The following is a 15942-nucleotide window of genomic DNA, read 5'->3' as shown; positions in this document are numbered from 1 at the left end:
CTTGCACTGGTCATCTATTTTACATATGGTAATATACATGTTTCAATGCTATTCTCTCATATTGTCCCACCCTTGCCTTCTCCCCCATAGTCCAAAAGTCTGTTCTTTACATCTGTGTCTCTTTTGCTATCTTGCATATAGGTCATCATTACCCTCTTTCTAAATTCCATATATATGCGTTAATATACTGTATTGGTGTTTCTCTTTCTGGCTTACTTCACTCTGTATAATAGGCTCCAGTTTCATCCAGCTCATTAAAACTGACTCAAATGTGTTCTTTTTTTTATAGCTGAGCAATATTTAATTGTGTGTTTGTACTGCAAATTCCTTATCCATTTGTCTGCCGATGGACACCTAGGTTGTTTCCATGTCCTGGCTTTTGTAAACAGTGCTGCTGAGCCACCAGGGAATCCCAGTGAATACCTAGTGTCTGTCAAATGCATTCCCATCCTTGCTCCATTCCATAGCCTCATGACAGTCTGCCTGTAATATCCCTATATTACAAATGAGAAAGCTGAGGGATAAAATTTAAATAATAACATCATTAAGAACATTATGGGTTAATTGAAGTTATGGGAGAGCCCCCCATCCCCCCCATCCCCCCCGCCCCGAGGAATGCCCATCACCTGCTTCTTCCACCACTCTGGTTGTAGCACTGGCCTCTGCCAGACATGACATCGAAGCACCAAGATCACTGCCTGATCAAACAAAACAGAACAGAAAACGGTGAAGCCAGATGCTGGGGCAAAACGATCAGGCCCAGAGTCTTTGGGGACTGGCAGCAAGTGCATTTAAGGAGCCCAGAAGCAGCAACCTTCCCAGCAACTCAGAGTACTGACCCTTGGAGAAACTGCAGATGCAAAGACAGACAAATTTCTGACACAAAGAAGCAGCCACTCTGCCCCCAGCACAGCCTAGAAGGGGACACAAGCAGCAAAGCATCACAGAACAGAGGCAGCAACAGACCATCATAAGATGAGGATTCGCCACCAGACCAAGTCAGGCGTCCAGAAGTTCCTAGGGGGAAAAATTAAAAATTTATTTCAGAAATTGAAGTAGGGGCTGTGCCACCCTCCCCTATTGCCCTTTTCTTTTCTTTTTTTATAAATAAGAAGCTTGAGACTCCCAGTAGACAACAATACAGAGAATATCTGGGCCTGGTGGCTCTCATCCAACTCTTGCAGCCAGACCCCAAATCCTCGAGTGGAAGGCAGGTCAGGGGCACTCCTGGCTGAGAGGGCTTTGGCCAGACCATCTCACCGCATGACCTCCACCAGCCATTCAGTACCTAGCGATGGCTTATCTTGACTTCCACAGCCATGGTGAACTGGCCTTGGTCCCTAGAGTTGCCCTGACTGGTGACCTTACCTTACTTCCTGCAAAGTCCCCAGCCCCTCTTCATCCACTCCCTCCCTGTACAGGTTTGTTTAATCTGTCTTGTTAGCCTCTCCCTGAGTATTCAACGTCTGATTCTCCTCCACTTTTTCCAGAATGGCAACCCACTCCAGTATTCTTGCTTGGGAAATCCCATGGATAGAGGAGCCTGGTGGGCTACAGTCCATGGAGTCGCAAAGGGTCGGACATGACTGAGTGACTTTCACTTCACTTCCCTCTTTGTATATTTCCCTCCTTTTGTTTCAGGGTTCTGTCTGTCCCATTAGGCTACCAGGGAGTATCCAGGGTTGAAAACACAGGCTCTGGGTTCAGAATGCCTGGTTCCATCCTTGCTCATTTGATCCCAGCCCAACTACATACATGGTCTTTCTAGATTTCAGCTTCCTTATCTGGAAAATGGGCACATAAGTGATAATACCGTCCAATGGCACTAAAGCCACAACTGCCAGAAGAAACATTCAATCAAGTGAGCTGTTATTAACTTGCTTGTTTTTATTGTGTCCTTGATCCTTTCTCCTTTCATTTCTTCTTTTTCTTTTCCTCTCTCTTTCAAATACCCACATCTTCTCCTCCGCATCTCTACCATTCCTCACCACTGAATCCGTATGACCACATTTCTCCTTGAATATTCCTGCTCTTGAACAACCTCCGCCACATTTAGATCAGTCCTTTCTTCTGCCATTATCAACGGCCTCCTCTTTGACATTGACCTTGGGCCCATAGTGATTAGCCCATCACACCTTCACATTGATCTTCTCCTATAGGATTCTTTCTAAATCACAATGACTTCCAGGCAGTCATTCTCTTTAAATCTGGTTACTGACACCCTGGGTTCCTCTTCCTTTGTCTTGGTATTTGGGGCAACAGCCTCTTGTCATAGCCACTCCTCCAGGACTTAGCCTCTGGTTAGATGTTCATACAAACATCCCTGCCTGCCTTCTCTGTGGTCCTTCATAATTTCTTCCGATTCTCAATCTTTGCTCAGGACTCGAGCCTCCACCTCCCCTTCTCCTTTTCCTCTTAGCAAGGGAGAATTGGTTTGTTCTTGGTCTCAATCACCTTGCCCAAAGCTCAGTTGGATGGCAGGCCTCTCCTCCCTCTCTTCTCCATTGATTTCTTCATAACTAAGTCTCTCTTGGATTGCTGAAGAGAGGAAGAGAAAACACAATTAGAGGTCTCCACCAGAGACCAGGAACATCATCTCAGAATTGCACATTTAGGTATTTCCAGCTCTCGGATCACTCAGAGCTCAGTGGATCCCAACCTTCATGGTAAAGTTCCCCCATCATCCTTGGACAGAAAAGAGAAACCCCAGCAAGGGAGCAGTTACGTTCCCTGCACAGAAATGAGCCACTGGGAACATCTTGAGGCTGTCAGTCACGTACAATAAACGTCACACCATGCGGACATCACGTGTCAAAATAAATAAGGGAAGTGAAATGTGTTAACTTCACTGTTCAAAGTGTAAGAAAGAAATAAATTTCTTTTGGAGCATGACTAGGATCCTAGAGAGGTGTGTGTGTGTGTGTGTGTGTGTGTGTGTGTGTGTGTGTGTGTGTGTGTAAAAGAGAAAGCCCAAAAGCTTCAAAGAGGGTTCTAGATAAGAGGAGGTTTGGGCTTAATTGTGTTGGGGAGGATGCTCAGTTTCCAAAGACACAAACCAGAAGGGGTGGGGGGCGTGGTGGAGTTGCTAGTCAGAGCTCCCAGAGTGGTCCAGATCCCACGAAAAAGGACACTCTGAAGCTGCACGTAGGGGTTGCCTATTGTGGCACTGCAGGGCATCCCCATGACTCCTGGACCAGGGACCCAAGAGGCTGCCAACAAGATGGGGCCAGGACACCAGCCCAGAGACCCTGCATGTAGGTAACTTAACTTAGCGGATGTAGGAGGAAGGAAATAAACCAAGGAGCCTAGTGGGTAGATCACTGCCAGGAGTCTAGGAAGGAGACATGGTGGGAGGCTGCCTCAGAGCTGATGGCAGGGGCACCTCCTGGGAAAATGCCCACTAAGGGGTGAGATGGACAGGACTGTGGGAGCCACAGTTCATGACTGAACACACACACACACACACACACACACACACACAGGAGTCATACACTTCTTTCCTTAAACTTATTCTTAGCTATTTTATTCTTTGTCTTCCCCAGAGCATGGGTCAAGTTCCAGCAAAATCAGATGGCAGGTATGAGGAGGACAGTGGCCCAAAGCCCAGAAAAGGTGAAGGAGGCCTAAGGGCGGAAGCACTTCAGCACATGAGACAGGGATGAGGGGGGAACCTAGAAACAGAAGAGATATCATGCTCTGGACCACAGTCCCCATTCTCTGGAGTTTAGTCACTGACCCAAGCTCTTGTGGACAGCAGTGACCTCTGCCAGGGGCAGGGGGTTGGCAGCAAGTGTAGGTGTGAGTCACCAGCATTTAAAAAGGATAAATTATACCTTCTCAGGAAAAAGTCAACATTTAGTTATATGTGGCACCAAAAATAACCCCTGGAAGAGAATAGCCTTTGTGATTATTTGAGGAGAAAATATGATTAAAACCAATTTTCCTTTAAGGGAAAATTTGATATAAGTTAACTTTCATGCTAATTACTCTAGAAATCTGATGAAAGTGGCCTTTCTTCTGTGTTACCAGGTCAACCCTGGGTTTGAGGGCTTATAATGACCTATCACTGGGAGGGTCTACCTACGGACTGTTTTTGGGTCTTCTTTGAATCACCACATTCTTGGGTTGTGGTGATTCTTATAATCTGGCTTGTCCCTCTAGGGGTCCCTGAAAGCTATGATTCTGGAGTTGTTGAGATACTGACCCTGTTGATCTGTTGTTTCTAAGCCAGAACGGATCCTATACCCACAGCTAAGCTTGAGATGGGTAGTAATCAACTCAGTGGACTGCTGTGTAGGCCACTGCTGGCCTGTCACTTGTTCTTCTATCTAAATTGGATGGCACTGTGGCTCTGGTTCTCCTGTGAGTCTAAGTGTCTAGTTAAGAAGAACTCCAGGTTGGTGTTGTACCATAGCCTTTATAACATGAGCTTTGAGAAGAACTTGGTGGCTCAGATGGTAAAGAATCTGCCTGAAATGTAGAAGACCTAGGTTCAATTTGAGAAGACTCAAGTGTGCTTTGTTAACTGTTATATCCCCACTGCTCAGCACGAGTAATGGCACATGATGGGAGCTCAATATATACTTGTTAAACAGAATTGACCTTGAACATCAAAAGGTAGAAAATAAGCTAATTACCATTTTCAAAGCTTTTATAAACACGATTCAAATCAGGATATTCCTGCATGTTGACCTCACTGAACAAAGCTTCCAGAAGTGGCAGGTTAAATGTCTTCTCCAGCTCACTGAGAATATTGTACACCACTTTTGGTACAGGGACCAGGTTTCTACAAGAATCTTGACAGTCCTTAAAAACAATGAATGAAGAAAAGTATAAATACAGACTTCCAAGTTACAAGAGAGTCCTAGAAAGAGATTTCAAGTTAATGTATCCCAATTTCCATACATAGGTGTCTTTTCACGTAGAGGTTTAGCATTTATGTATATTTGTATGACTACTAAGTGAAACAATAAATCTTCTCTTCTTAAAACTATCCATTTGTGAATCTGATCTCCTCACCCTAACTTACATTAGATGTAAGAATGCACAATTCTGAAGATTAAAAGTGGGCTCAAAGTTAATGAATATGTAGCTAAGAGCCTGGTCAACTCTTTGAGGAATAGACTTAGCAGGTGATGAGCAACTATTCTGTTGACTGGACAACGCCTGCCCCTTTCACCAATACTGACTTGGCCTGTGGGAAGAGCTCAAGGAAGCCAGGTGACAGTTCTCCATTTTGTGAACTTGGCCTCAGGGAAAGCATGTTCAGAGGACAAGCTGAAGACTTGCACCTCTGTATCTCCAACAATGTCTATCACTAAAATTAACTCAAAGTCCAAGACTCCAGAGAGAGCACAAATAAATACATAAATAAGTAAATAAATAAATGGAAAAAGAAAAACCCCTGTTGGAGAAAGAATAGCAAGCATCTACTCCCAAATTTGTCCTAACAAGACATCAATTCTCTGTGGGTTTTAATTTTCTCAGATCTAAATTGGTTGGTTTAGTCACTAAGTCATGTCTGACTCTTGTGACTCCATGGACTGTAGCCCGCCAGGCTCCTCTGTCCATGGGATTCTCCAGGCAAGAATACTGGAGTGGGTAGCCATTTCCTTCTCCAGGGGATCTTCCCAACCCAGAGATCAAACCCAGGTTTCCTGCACTGCAGGCAGATTCTTTACCCACTGAGCTACGAGGGAAGCCCAACTGTTTAAATTGATGTACTTTAAAAAGAAATGCTGTGTCAATTATTATTTCACTGAATCATCTCATTTAAATTATTCATTAATTTATTACACTTACTTTTAATTCTTAGTTTATGCTGTACTGTGTGTATTAAACATCTGTGGAGCACAATTGTTTTAGATCCAGCCTGCCTGACTCCAGTGGTCGCCAAGAGCACCATCCCTTCAATTAGAGGAAGGACTGTCTCCAGTGATGCCTGTTTCTACTCTCTTTCTCCCTTTATACCTCACAACAATACTTGAACATTTGCAACAATAGTTAAAAAGTCTTCTATTCATAGGACACTCCTCAGTTAGCTAGCTGTGTCCTGACTTTTGTGTTCAGGATATCAAAGCATAACTTAGGTTGGGGCTGGTTTACCAGATGATGACATAAGAAACCTCACTTACTTCATACATTTTATTGGTGATGAGTTCGCGGTCACGAAGGCCCTCAAAGAAAGGAAATGTCTTTTTAATTGCAGTTGAAATCTCCACTTTATGTCTTTTGAAGTACCTGAATGCGGTCTCAAAGACAAGCCTCTCTTCTGTGTTCTGATTTTCTGTGGACATCCTAAGGAAGAAGAATATCATGTGAAAATGGTCGTCAGGATTCCGAGATGCTTGTGGAGGCTGTAACATTTTATACATAAACGATAGATTGTGAAGAACCAACATATATAAAATAAGTGGTTTCAGCAAAGAAATAAAAGCAATTGAAACAACAAACAATGATATAGTTGAAGAAAAGTGTGGAAGTTAATAAAGACTGAAGTACAGGACTAAAGAACTCCATTCCAGTCTGTCCCAATCAAAACCAGTATAAAGATATCCGCCTTTGTCTGGTATATTTGGGTACTTTTCAGTACCCAAAATGCATTGGGGAATAATCACTTTATTGCATCAACTTCCTGTAAAAAATGTTTCTGGTTAAATATTGCCAATTAAAGAGAATCACTTATCTTCTCTTTATTATTGCCACCACCTCCCACTAAAAATGCTAATAAGGGATTAGATTCACAATGACAAGGAGAATGGCAGGGGGCAATGAGCAGATAAGAGATTTCTACCAAAACTTATGAGACAAAAAGTGATCAGAGGATCGCTAACCACTATTGTAGGTGGAAAATACTCTCAAAGGTCAGGAAAGCAACCAGTGAGCCCTGCAGAACCCTGGTGACCCGGTGGAGATCACAAGGGAGACATGTTGTGGAAAACTGATGTGTTATTTGAAAAATTAAGAACAGAACATCACATCTTCCACCCTCAGTTTGCATCCTGACCACTTGTACCCAGACAGCTGCTCAGAGGGAAACAGTAGTATCCTTTTTGTAACCGTATGTTAATTTTACTTATTACTGGACTTCACATGGCCTTCCCAGGTGGCAGTAGTGGTAAAGAACCTGTCCGCCAGTGCAGGAGATGCAAGAGATGTGGGTTCAATCCCTGGGTTGGGAAGATCCCCTGGAGAAGGGCATGGTAACCCACTCCAGTATTCTTGCCTGGAAAATTCCATTGACAGAGGAGCCTGGTGGGCTATCGTCCACAGGGTTGCAAAGAGTCAGACATGACCAAGCATGCAGGCATGATTGGACTTCATATTCCCTGGTGGCTCAGATAGTAAAGAATGTGCCTGCAATGCAGGAGACCTGGGTTGGGAAGATCCCCTGGAGAATGGAATGGCTGCCCACTTCAGTATTCTTGGCTAGGAAATTCCATGACAGAGGAACCTGGAAGGCCATAGTCCATGGGTTTGCAGAGTTGGACATGACTGAGTGACTAACACTTTAACACTTTATACATGAAAACAATACGTCACATGTGCTTTGTGTCTGACTTCTTTTATCCATGTTAGATGAACAGAAATTCGGTTCTTTTATTGTTGAAGATATTCCATTGTGTGGACCTACCACAATCTAATATTCATTTTCCTGTTTATGGACATTTGGGTGGATTCTAGTTTGGGACTAGTTTGAATAAATCTGTGGTTCTTGTACAAGTTTTTTGGTGGCAAGATGTTTTAATTTCCCTTCAGCAAGTAACTAGAAGTGGAATTGTTGAGTCATTGTGTAGGAGTATGTTTAATAGTTTTAGAATCTGCCAAACTATTCCAAAGTCTGTTAGAAATAGGCTTTCTAGTTTTAGCCATTTTAGTCTATAATATATAATATGGTATTTCATACAGTTTTAACCTGTATTTTTTTAATGACTGATAATATTGAGTGCATTTCCATATGGTCATTGGCTATTCATAATCTCCTTTTTTGAAGTGCCTTTTCATGCCTTTGGCCCATTTATATTACTGGGTTGTCTTTGATGTGTATGAGTTTGTATATATTATAAAAGAAATGTTTTGCTCAATATACGTACTGTGAGTGAAAAAGCTGGCTTAAAACTCAACATTCAAAAATTAAGATCATGGTATCCAGTCCCATCACTTCATGGCAAATAGATGGGGAAACAGTGGAAACAATGACAGACTTTATTTTCTTGGGTTCCAAAATCACTGCGGACAATGACAGCAGCCACAAAATTAAAAGACGCTTGCTCCTTGGAAGAAAATCTATGACAAACCTAGACAATGTACTAAAAAAGCAGAGATATCACTTTACTGACAAAGGTCTGTATAGTCAAAACTATGGTTTTTCTAGTAGTCATGTATGGAGGTGAGAGTTGGACCATAAAGAAGACTGAGCATCAAAGAATTGATGCTTTTGAACTGTGGTGCTGGAGAAGACTCTTGAGAGTCCCTTGGACTGCAAGGAGATCAAATCAGTCAATCTTAAAGGAAATCAACTCTGAATATTGATTGGAAGGACTGATGCTGAAGCTGAAGCTCCAACACTTAGGCCACCTGATTTGAAGAGCCAACTCATCAGAAAAGACCCCGATGCTTGGAAAGATTGAGAGCAGGAAGAGAAGGGGACGACTGAGGAAGAGATGGTCGGATGGCATCATGGACTCAATGGACATGAGTTTGAGCAAACTCCAGGAAATAGTGAAGGACAGGGAATCCTGGCATGCTACAGTCCATGGAGTCACAAAGAGTCGGACAAGACTGAGCAACTGAACAGCAACAGCAATGTATTGTGAACATTTTCACCCATTTTGTGGTTTGCCTTAATTTTCTTAACCATGTGTTTTGATGAGGAGAAATTTTTAATTTTGAAAAAGCCAAAGCTATCATTTTTTTTCTTCTGTGGCTAACAACTTTATGGTACTATCTGAGAAATCTTTGCCTCCCCCAAGGTAATTAAAATATTCAAAAATTAATTTAAAGTGTAAACCTGGTTCTATTTCTAGATTTTCTACTCTGTGCCATTTGTCTGTTTGCCTACCCTTGTGCCAACAGTGTATTGATCTGAATCTACAGCATATAGAAAGACTTGAAGTCAATTAGGAAACTATTACCTTGGATTTTCTACGTCTTTTGGTTTTCCACATATCTTTTAAAATTGATTTGTCAATTTTTACAAGAAAAGCCTTTTTGAGTTTTATAGGGTTTGCATTGAACTTTTAGACTCATTTGGTGAAAAGTGACATCTTAACAACATCGAGTTCAACCCATTTATTTAATTTTCCTTAATTTGCCAGAAGTGTTTATAGCTTTCAGTATCAGGTGGTGCAGTGGTAAAGGATCTGCTTGCCAAAGCAGGGGATACAAGAGATGTGGGCTCAATCCCTGGGTCGGGAAGATCTCCTGGAGTAGGAAATGCCAATCCACTCCAGTATTCTTGCCTGGGAAATTCCATGGACAGAGGAGCCTGGCGGGCTGCAGTCCATAGGGTCGCAAAGAGTCAAACATGACTGAACAGACACGCACACAGGAGTCATACACTTCTTTCCTTAAACTTATTCTTAGCTATTTTATTCTTTGGGGGGCTACTTTAAGTGATACTGCTTTTAAAATTATTTCTAACAATTGTATGAACATAGAATTGCTTTTAAGAAACAGTAACCAGCAGCAGTAATACATTTATAGACTACTTCTGGATTTCATAGAAAAAAACAACCATGCTGTCAGAAAATAAAACTCTTTTGCTTCTTCGTTTCCAAAATTGTTTCTTTTTTCTTTCTTCCTTATGTTGTTTCTAGCCTTAGAGAAAATGTATTTAATGTATGCATCAAATATGATGTCATACACACACAGATACACACACGTGACAGAGGAAGTTTCTGTTTGTTACTAGTTTGCTGAGAATTTTATCATGGTCATGGTCAGATGTTGAGTATTATGAAATGCATCTATTGAGTTGTTCATATGGTTTTCTTTCTTTATTCTTTAATTTGGTGAGTCAGATGCATTGATTTACAGAGCCTCCGCTTAAGTAGAAACAGATAACCACAGATCAGCAGACTTTTGAGGAAATTCTCCAACTTCAGGAAGAAAGAACAACACTAAAAAGAGAAAAAACGTTACCCCAGAAGAAACAGAGATATTGTAGGAAACAGGAGAAACTTCCAAAACCTCTAATATTTTTAGAGAGATTTGAGAACACACATTGCATCCTTGGTTACAAAGAAAAAGGAACTAACAGAGAAAGGGATAGTGGTATTAGATGTTTTTAAAAAATTGATTTTTAGAAATTTACTAAGATTTACTAAAATGGTTGTAAAATAAAGTTGAGGGGAATTCCCCAGAAAATTAAATGGATTGTTGTTCTTGTTTAGTTGCTAAGTCATGTCTGACTCTTTTGTGACCCCATGTATTGCAGCCCACCAGGCTCCTCTCTCCATGGGATTTCCCAGGCAAGAATACTGAAGTTGGTTGCCATTTCCTTTTCCAGAGGATCTTCTGACCCGACCTGCATTGCAGGCAGATTCTTTACCACTGAGCCGCCAGGAAAGTCCAAAATAAAGAGATTAAAAGGACACAAAAGAGCGCATTTGAGAGACAATACAGGAGTCCAGGACTCCCAGTGTAACTCAGCTTTTAAAGAATCCATCTGCAATGCTGGAGACCCTAGGTTTGATTCCTGGGTTGGGAAGATCCGCTGGGGAAGGGAGAGTCTACCCACTACAGTATTCTTGCCTGGAATATCTCCATGGACAGAAGAGCCTGGAGAGCCATAGTCCATGGAGTCGCAAAAAAGCAGACATGACTGAGCAACTAAGCATAGCGCAACACATAGGAATCCAAGATTAACTTAGGGGTCTATGGATGGAGGTTCATGACATTGTACAGGAGACAGGGATCAAGATCATCCCCAAGAAAAAGAAATGCAAAAAAGCAAAATGGCTGTCTGAGGAGGCCTTACAAATAGCTGTGAAAAGAAGAGAAGTGAAAAGCAAAGGAAGAAAGGAAAGATATACCCATTTGAATGCAGAGTTCCAAAGAACAGCAAGGAGAGATAAGAAAGCCTTCCTCAGCAATCAGTGCAAAGAAATAGAGGAAAACAATAGAATGGAAAAGACTAGAGATCTCTTCAAGAAAATTAGAGATACCAAGGGAACATTTCATGCAAAGATGAGCTCAACAAAGGACAGAAATGGTATGGACCTAACAGAAGCAGAAGATATTAAGAAGAGGTGGCAAGAATACACAGAAGAACTGTACAAGAAAGATCTTCACGACCCAAATAATCATGATGGTGTGATCACTCACCTGGAGCCAGACATCCTGGAATGTGAAGTCAAGTGGGCCTTAGGAAGCATCACTATGAACAAAGCTAGTGGAGGTGATGGAATTCCACTTGAGCTATTTCAAATCGTGAAAGATGATGCTGTGAAAGTGCTGCACTCAATATGCCAGCAAATCTGGAAAACTCAGCAGTGGCCACAGGACTGGAAAAGGTCAGTTTTCATTCTAATCTCAAAGAAAGGCAATACCAAAGAATGCTCAAACTACCACACAATTGCACTCATCTCACACGCTAGTAAAGTAATGTTTAAAATTCTCCAAGCCAGGCTTCAGCAATACTGTGAACTATGAACTTCCAGATGTTCAAGCTAGTTTTAGAAAAGGCAGAGGAACCAGAGATCAAATTGCCAACATCCGCTGGATCATCAAAAAAGCAAGAGAGTTCCAGAAAAACATCGATTTCTGCTTTATTGACTATGCCAAAGCCTTTGACTGTGTGGATCACAATAAATTGTGGAAAATCCTGAAAGAGATGGGAATACCAGACCACCTGACCTGCCTCTTGAGAAATATCAATAGCCTCAGATATGCAGATGACACCACCCTTATGGCAGAAAGTGAAGAAGAACTAAAGAGCCTCTTGATGAAAGTGAAAGAAGAGAGTGAAAAAGTTGGCTTAAAGCTCAACATTCAGAAAACTAAGACCATGGCATCTGGTCCCATCACTGCATGGCAAATAGATGGGGAAACAGTGGAAACAGTGTCAGACTTTATTTTTCTGGGCTCCAAAATCACTTCAGATGGTGATTGCAGCCATGAAATTAAAAGATGCATACTCCTTGGAAGGAAACTTATGACCAACCTAGACAGCATATTAAAAAGCAGAGACATTACTTTGCCAACAAAGGTCTGTCTAGTCAAGGCTATGGTTTTTCCAGTGGTCATGTATGGATGTGAGAGTTGGACTATAAAGAAAGCTGAGTATCAAAGAATTGATGCTTTTGAGCTGTGGTGTTTGGGAAGACTCTTGAGAGTCCCTTGGACTGCAAGGAGATCCAACCAGTCCATCCTAAAGGAGATCAGTCCTGAATATTCATTGGAAGGACTGATGTTGAAGCTGAAACTCCAATACTTTGTCCACCTGATGCGAAGAGGTGACTCATTTGAAAAGACCCTGATGCTGGGAAAGATTGAGGGCAGGAGGAGAAGGGGACGACAGACGATGGGATGGTTGGATGGCATCACCGACTCGATGGACATGGGTTTGGGTGGACTCAGGGAGTTGGTGATGAACAGGGAGGCCTGGCGTGCTGCGCTTCATGCGGTCGCAAAGAGTCGGACACAACTGAGCGATTGAACTGAACAGAACTGAACAGCAACCTTATTAGAGCCAAGAAAGATACTCAAGAAAATGCAGAGGAGGACCGTACCAGGAGAATTATTTAAGGAGTCATGAACTCTATAGAGTAGAATAACATGGATTTTTTAAAGGACTTAGAAAAATGAATTTTAAGAGAACCAAACCAGAAGCTACATAGAAGCCCACACACCACAAGGAAGACCCAACACAGTGAAAAATAAATAAATAAATAAAAATTTAGGAAAGAAAACCAAACCAAGGCACATAATGATGAAATGCCAACACCTAAAAAAACAGGGAAGAACTTAAAATATTCCAGAAAGAATTAAGAAACTAGTCACTTATTGAGGATGATGGCAAGAATAACTTTAGACATCTCATCAGTAACAGATCTAGGCCTTTAAAATGCAGAGTGAATCCGGACAACTCCAGCCATGCAGGGGTGAGAAATTTCACTCTACAAACATCCATTTTGAGTGTTGTTCCTAAAATTTTCTTTATTTCCTTTATGCTTATGTCAATATATACATTTAAGATTTAAAAAACACAATTTACACATGCTCTAAAATTTTTATACAATCATTATTTTCCCTTCCATTCACACCACTGTGCCACCAGGGAAGCCAATACAGATACGTGCCATGAGTGACAGCAATGTCATAAACGAAGGGAGAAGGGAATTGCATATACTCTGATCTAAGGTACATGTGCTACAGGGGAAGTGCTATAAAGTGTGTAGTATAATCTCTAGACAACCATCAAGAACATTTTAAAAGAAGTATAATTAATATGCTAGTAGAAGACTGAGATGGAATCGTATAAAATGCTAATTAAAATTAGAGAAGGCAGAAAAAGAGCGGGGGAAAAGAGACACAGAACAAACAAATACAATAAATAAAGAAGAGTTAAAACATGGTAATGTAATCCAGTATATCAATAATTACTTCCAGTGTGAATGGTCTAAATATTCCAATTAAAAGCAGAGATTGTCTGTAAAGCACAGGAAGCTCAGCTCGGTGCTCTGTGATGACCTACATGGGTGGGAAGGGGAAGGTGGTGGGAAGAAGGTCCAGAGGGAGGGGATATATGTATACATATGTCTGATTAACTTCATTGTATCACAGAAACAAACACATCATTGTAAAGCAATTATATTCCAATAAAGAAGCAGAGATTGTCAAAATGACAGAGAAAATGAGACCTTATCTTATATAGTCAGTAAGAAAAAAACCATAAATATAAAGACACATGTTAAAAATGGAGAAAGAGAGACCTCCCTGGTGGTCCAGTGGTTAAGACTTAACCTTCCAAGTAGAGGGTGGGGGTTAAATTCCTGGTCAGGGAGCTAAAATCCCATATGTCTCATGGCCAAAAAATTGAAACACAAAACAGAAACAGTGCTGCAACAAATTCAATAAAGACTTTAAAAATGGTCTATATAAAAAAAGAAGTCTTAAAAAAAGAATGGAGAATGAGATACCACGTCATCACTAATCAAAAGAAAGAGTAGCTATATTATTTCCAGGGAAAAAAGACTTTAGGACAAGAAAAAATACTAATTAAGAGAAAGAGAGCATTACATATGACAACAGGGTCAGTTTTCCAAGAAAACATAACAATCCTTAATATGTTATTTACACATGATAAACACATAGCCTCAAATTATGCATGGTAAAAATTGATAGAACAGTGACAGAAATAGACAAATCCACTATTTCAGTTCGATACACAAACAGCCCTTTTTTTTTTTTTTTAGTGATTTACAGATCAAGCAGGTAGAGAAGCCATCAGAATATAGCTGATCTGAACATCCATTATCAGTCAACTTGATCTATTTGATACTTTTAGAAAGCTCCATGCAACCATAGCAGAATATACATACTCCTCTGGCTGATGCATGTTGAGGTTTGGCAGAAAACAGCAAAAATCAGTAAAGCAACGATCCTTCAATTAAAAAATAAATAAATTTAAAAAAGATCACATGGAATACTCCCCCTTACCAAGAGAGAATCCACTCTGGGCTATAAAACACATCTTAAAAGTAAAAGAATAGAAATCATAAAAGTACATTCTTAGACAAAAAGAAATTAAGCTACAAATAAATAACAGAAAGAAATGAAAAATTCCCCCAAATACTTGGAGAGTTAAAAATACACTCAGGTAACACATAAGTCAAAGAAGAAGTCTTGAGAGAAATTTTAAAATATTTTGAACTGAATGAAAACAAACCTACAACTTATCAATATTTGTGGGATGCTGAAAAAGCAGTGACTACAAAGAAACATATTCCATCGAATATACATTATTAAGTATATATTAGAAAAGAAGAAAGATGCAAAATCAATAATATGTTTCTCCCACTGGAATGTGGGGGAAGAAAGCTTAAGCCTAAAACAGTAGAAGAAATGAAATAAAAGAGCAAAAATCAATGAAATTGGAAATAGGAAACAAAAGAGAAAATTCCACAAAACCTAAAGCTTATTCTTGGAAAAGATCAATAAAATTGATAAACTTCTACCCAGGCTAACTGAGGAAAAGAAGAGGAAGAAATCACAAATTACCAATATCAGAAATGACAGTAGGATTTTCACAACTGATTTATGAATATTAAGAGGATAACAAAGGAATAGTATGAACAAATCTATTCCCACTAATTTGATAAATACAATTGACCAAACTCTAGAAAGACACAAACTACCAAAACTCACACAAGGAGAAATGGATAATTTAATAGGCCTATATTCACTACAAAATTGAATTAGTAATTAATAACTTTGAAAAAACTAAGTACTAGGCCCAGAGAATTTCACTGGTTAATCCTACTAAACATTTAAGGAAGAAATGATACCAATTTTCCACATTCTTATGCAGAAAATAGAAGCAGAAGGAACACTTAATTTCTTCTATGAGCTCAGAACTACTGCAATACCCAAAGCAGATAAAGACAAGCTACGGGTCAATATCTCTCATGAACATAGATGTAAAAATCTTCAAGAAAGTATTAGTAAATTACAGCATGACCAAGTATAACTTATTCCAGATATGCATGGCTGGTTCAATATTTGATATCAATCAATGTAATATTTGATATCAATCAAGGTAAAAGACAAAAATCTGGATGATCTTATTAATTGATGCAGTAAAGTCATTTGACGAATTCTATCACTTTTTCATGTAAAATTCCCTAGAACACTAGAGATAGGAACATCCTCAAAATGAGGAAGAAAATCTACTAAAAACTCTGTTGCTAGTATCATACTTACTGCTGAAAACCTGCA

General features: G+C 40.2%; 1 protein-coding gene across 16 annotated transcripts in view; it reads right to left on the bottom strand.

The window, feature by feature from the left end:
• Nucleotides 1-15942, bottom strand: part of LOC145543573 (nuclear body protein SP140-like protein) — a 96672-nt gene that overhangs the window by 56538 nt on the left and 24192 nt on the right. For all 16 annotated transcript variants that reach the window (XM_081585563.1, XM_081585565.1, XM_081585566.1 and 13 more), the window contains exons 2-6: nucleotides 6135-6297; nucleotides 4638-4806; nucleotides 2455-2538; nucleotides 967-1017; nucleotides 627-698 (exon numbers count right to left, since the gene is read on the bottom strand). In XM_081585563.1, the coding sequence (XP_081441689.1) occupies nucleotides 627-698; nucleotides 967-1017; nucleotides 2455-2538; nucleotides 4638-4806; nucleotides 6135-6297 (539 nt within the window). The remainder of the gene's footprint in view (nucleotides 1-626; nucleotides 699-966; nucleotides 1018-2454; nucleotides 2539-4637; nucleotides 4807-6134; nucleotides 6298-15942) is intronic.

This window comes from Giraffa tippelskirchi, chromosome 3, assembly GCF_054371585.1.
Source record: "Giraffa tippelskirchi isolate mGirTip1 chromosome 3, T2T-mGirTip1v1.2.pri, whole genome shotgun sequence".
NCBI lineage: Eukaryota > Metazoa > Chordata > Mammalia > Artiodactyla > Giraffidae > Giraffa > Giraffa tippelskirchi.
This window is presented reverse-complemented; position numbering and strand designations above follow the sequence as displayed.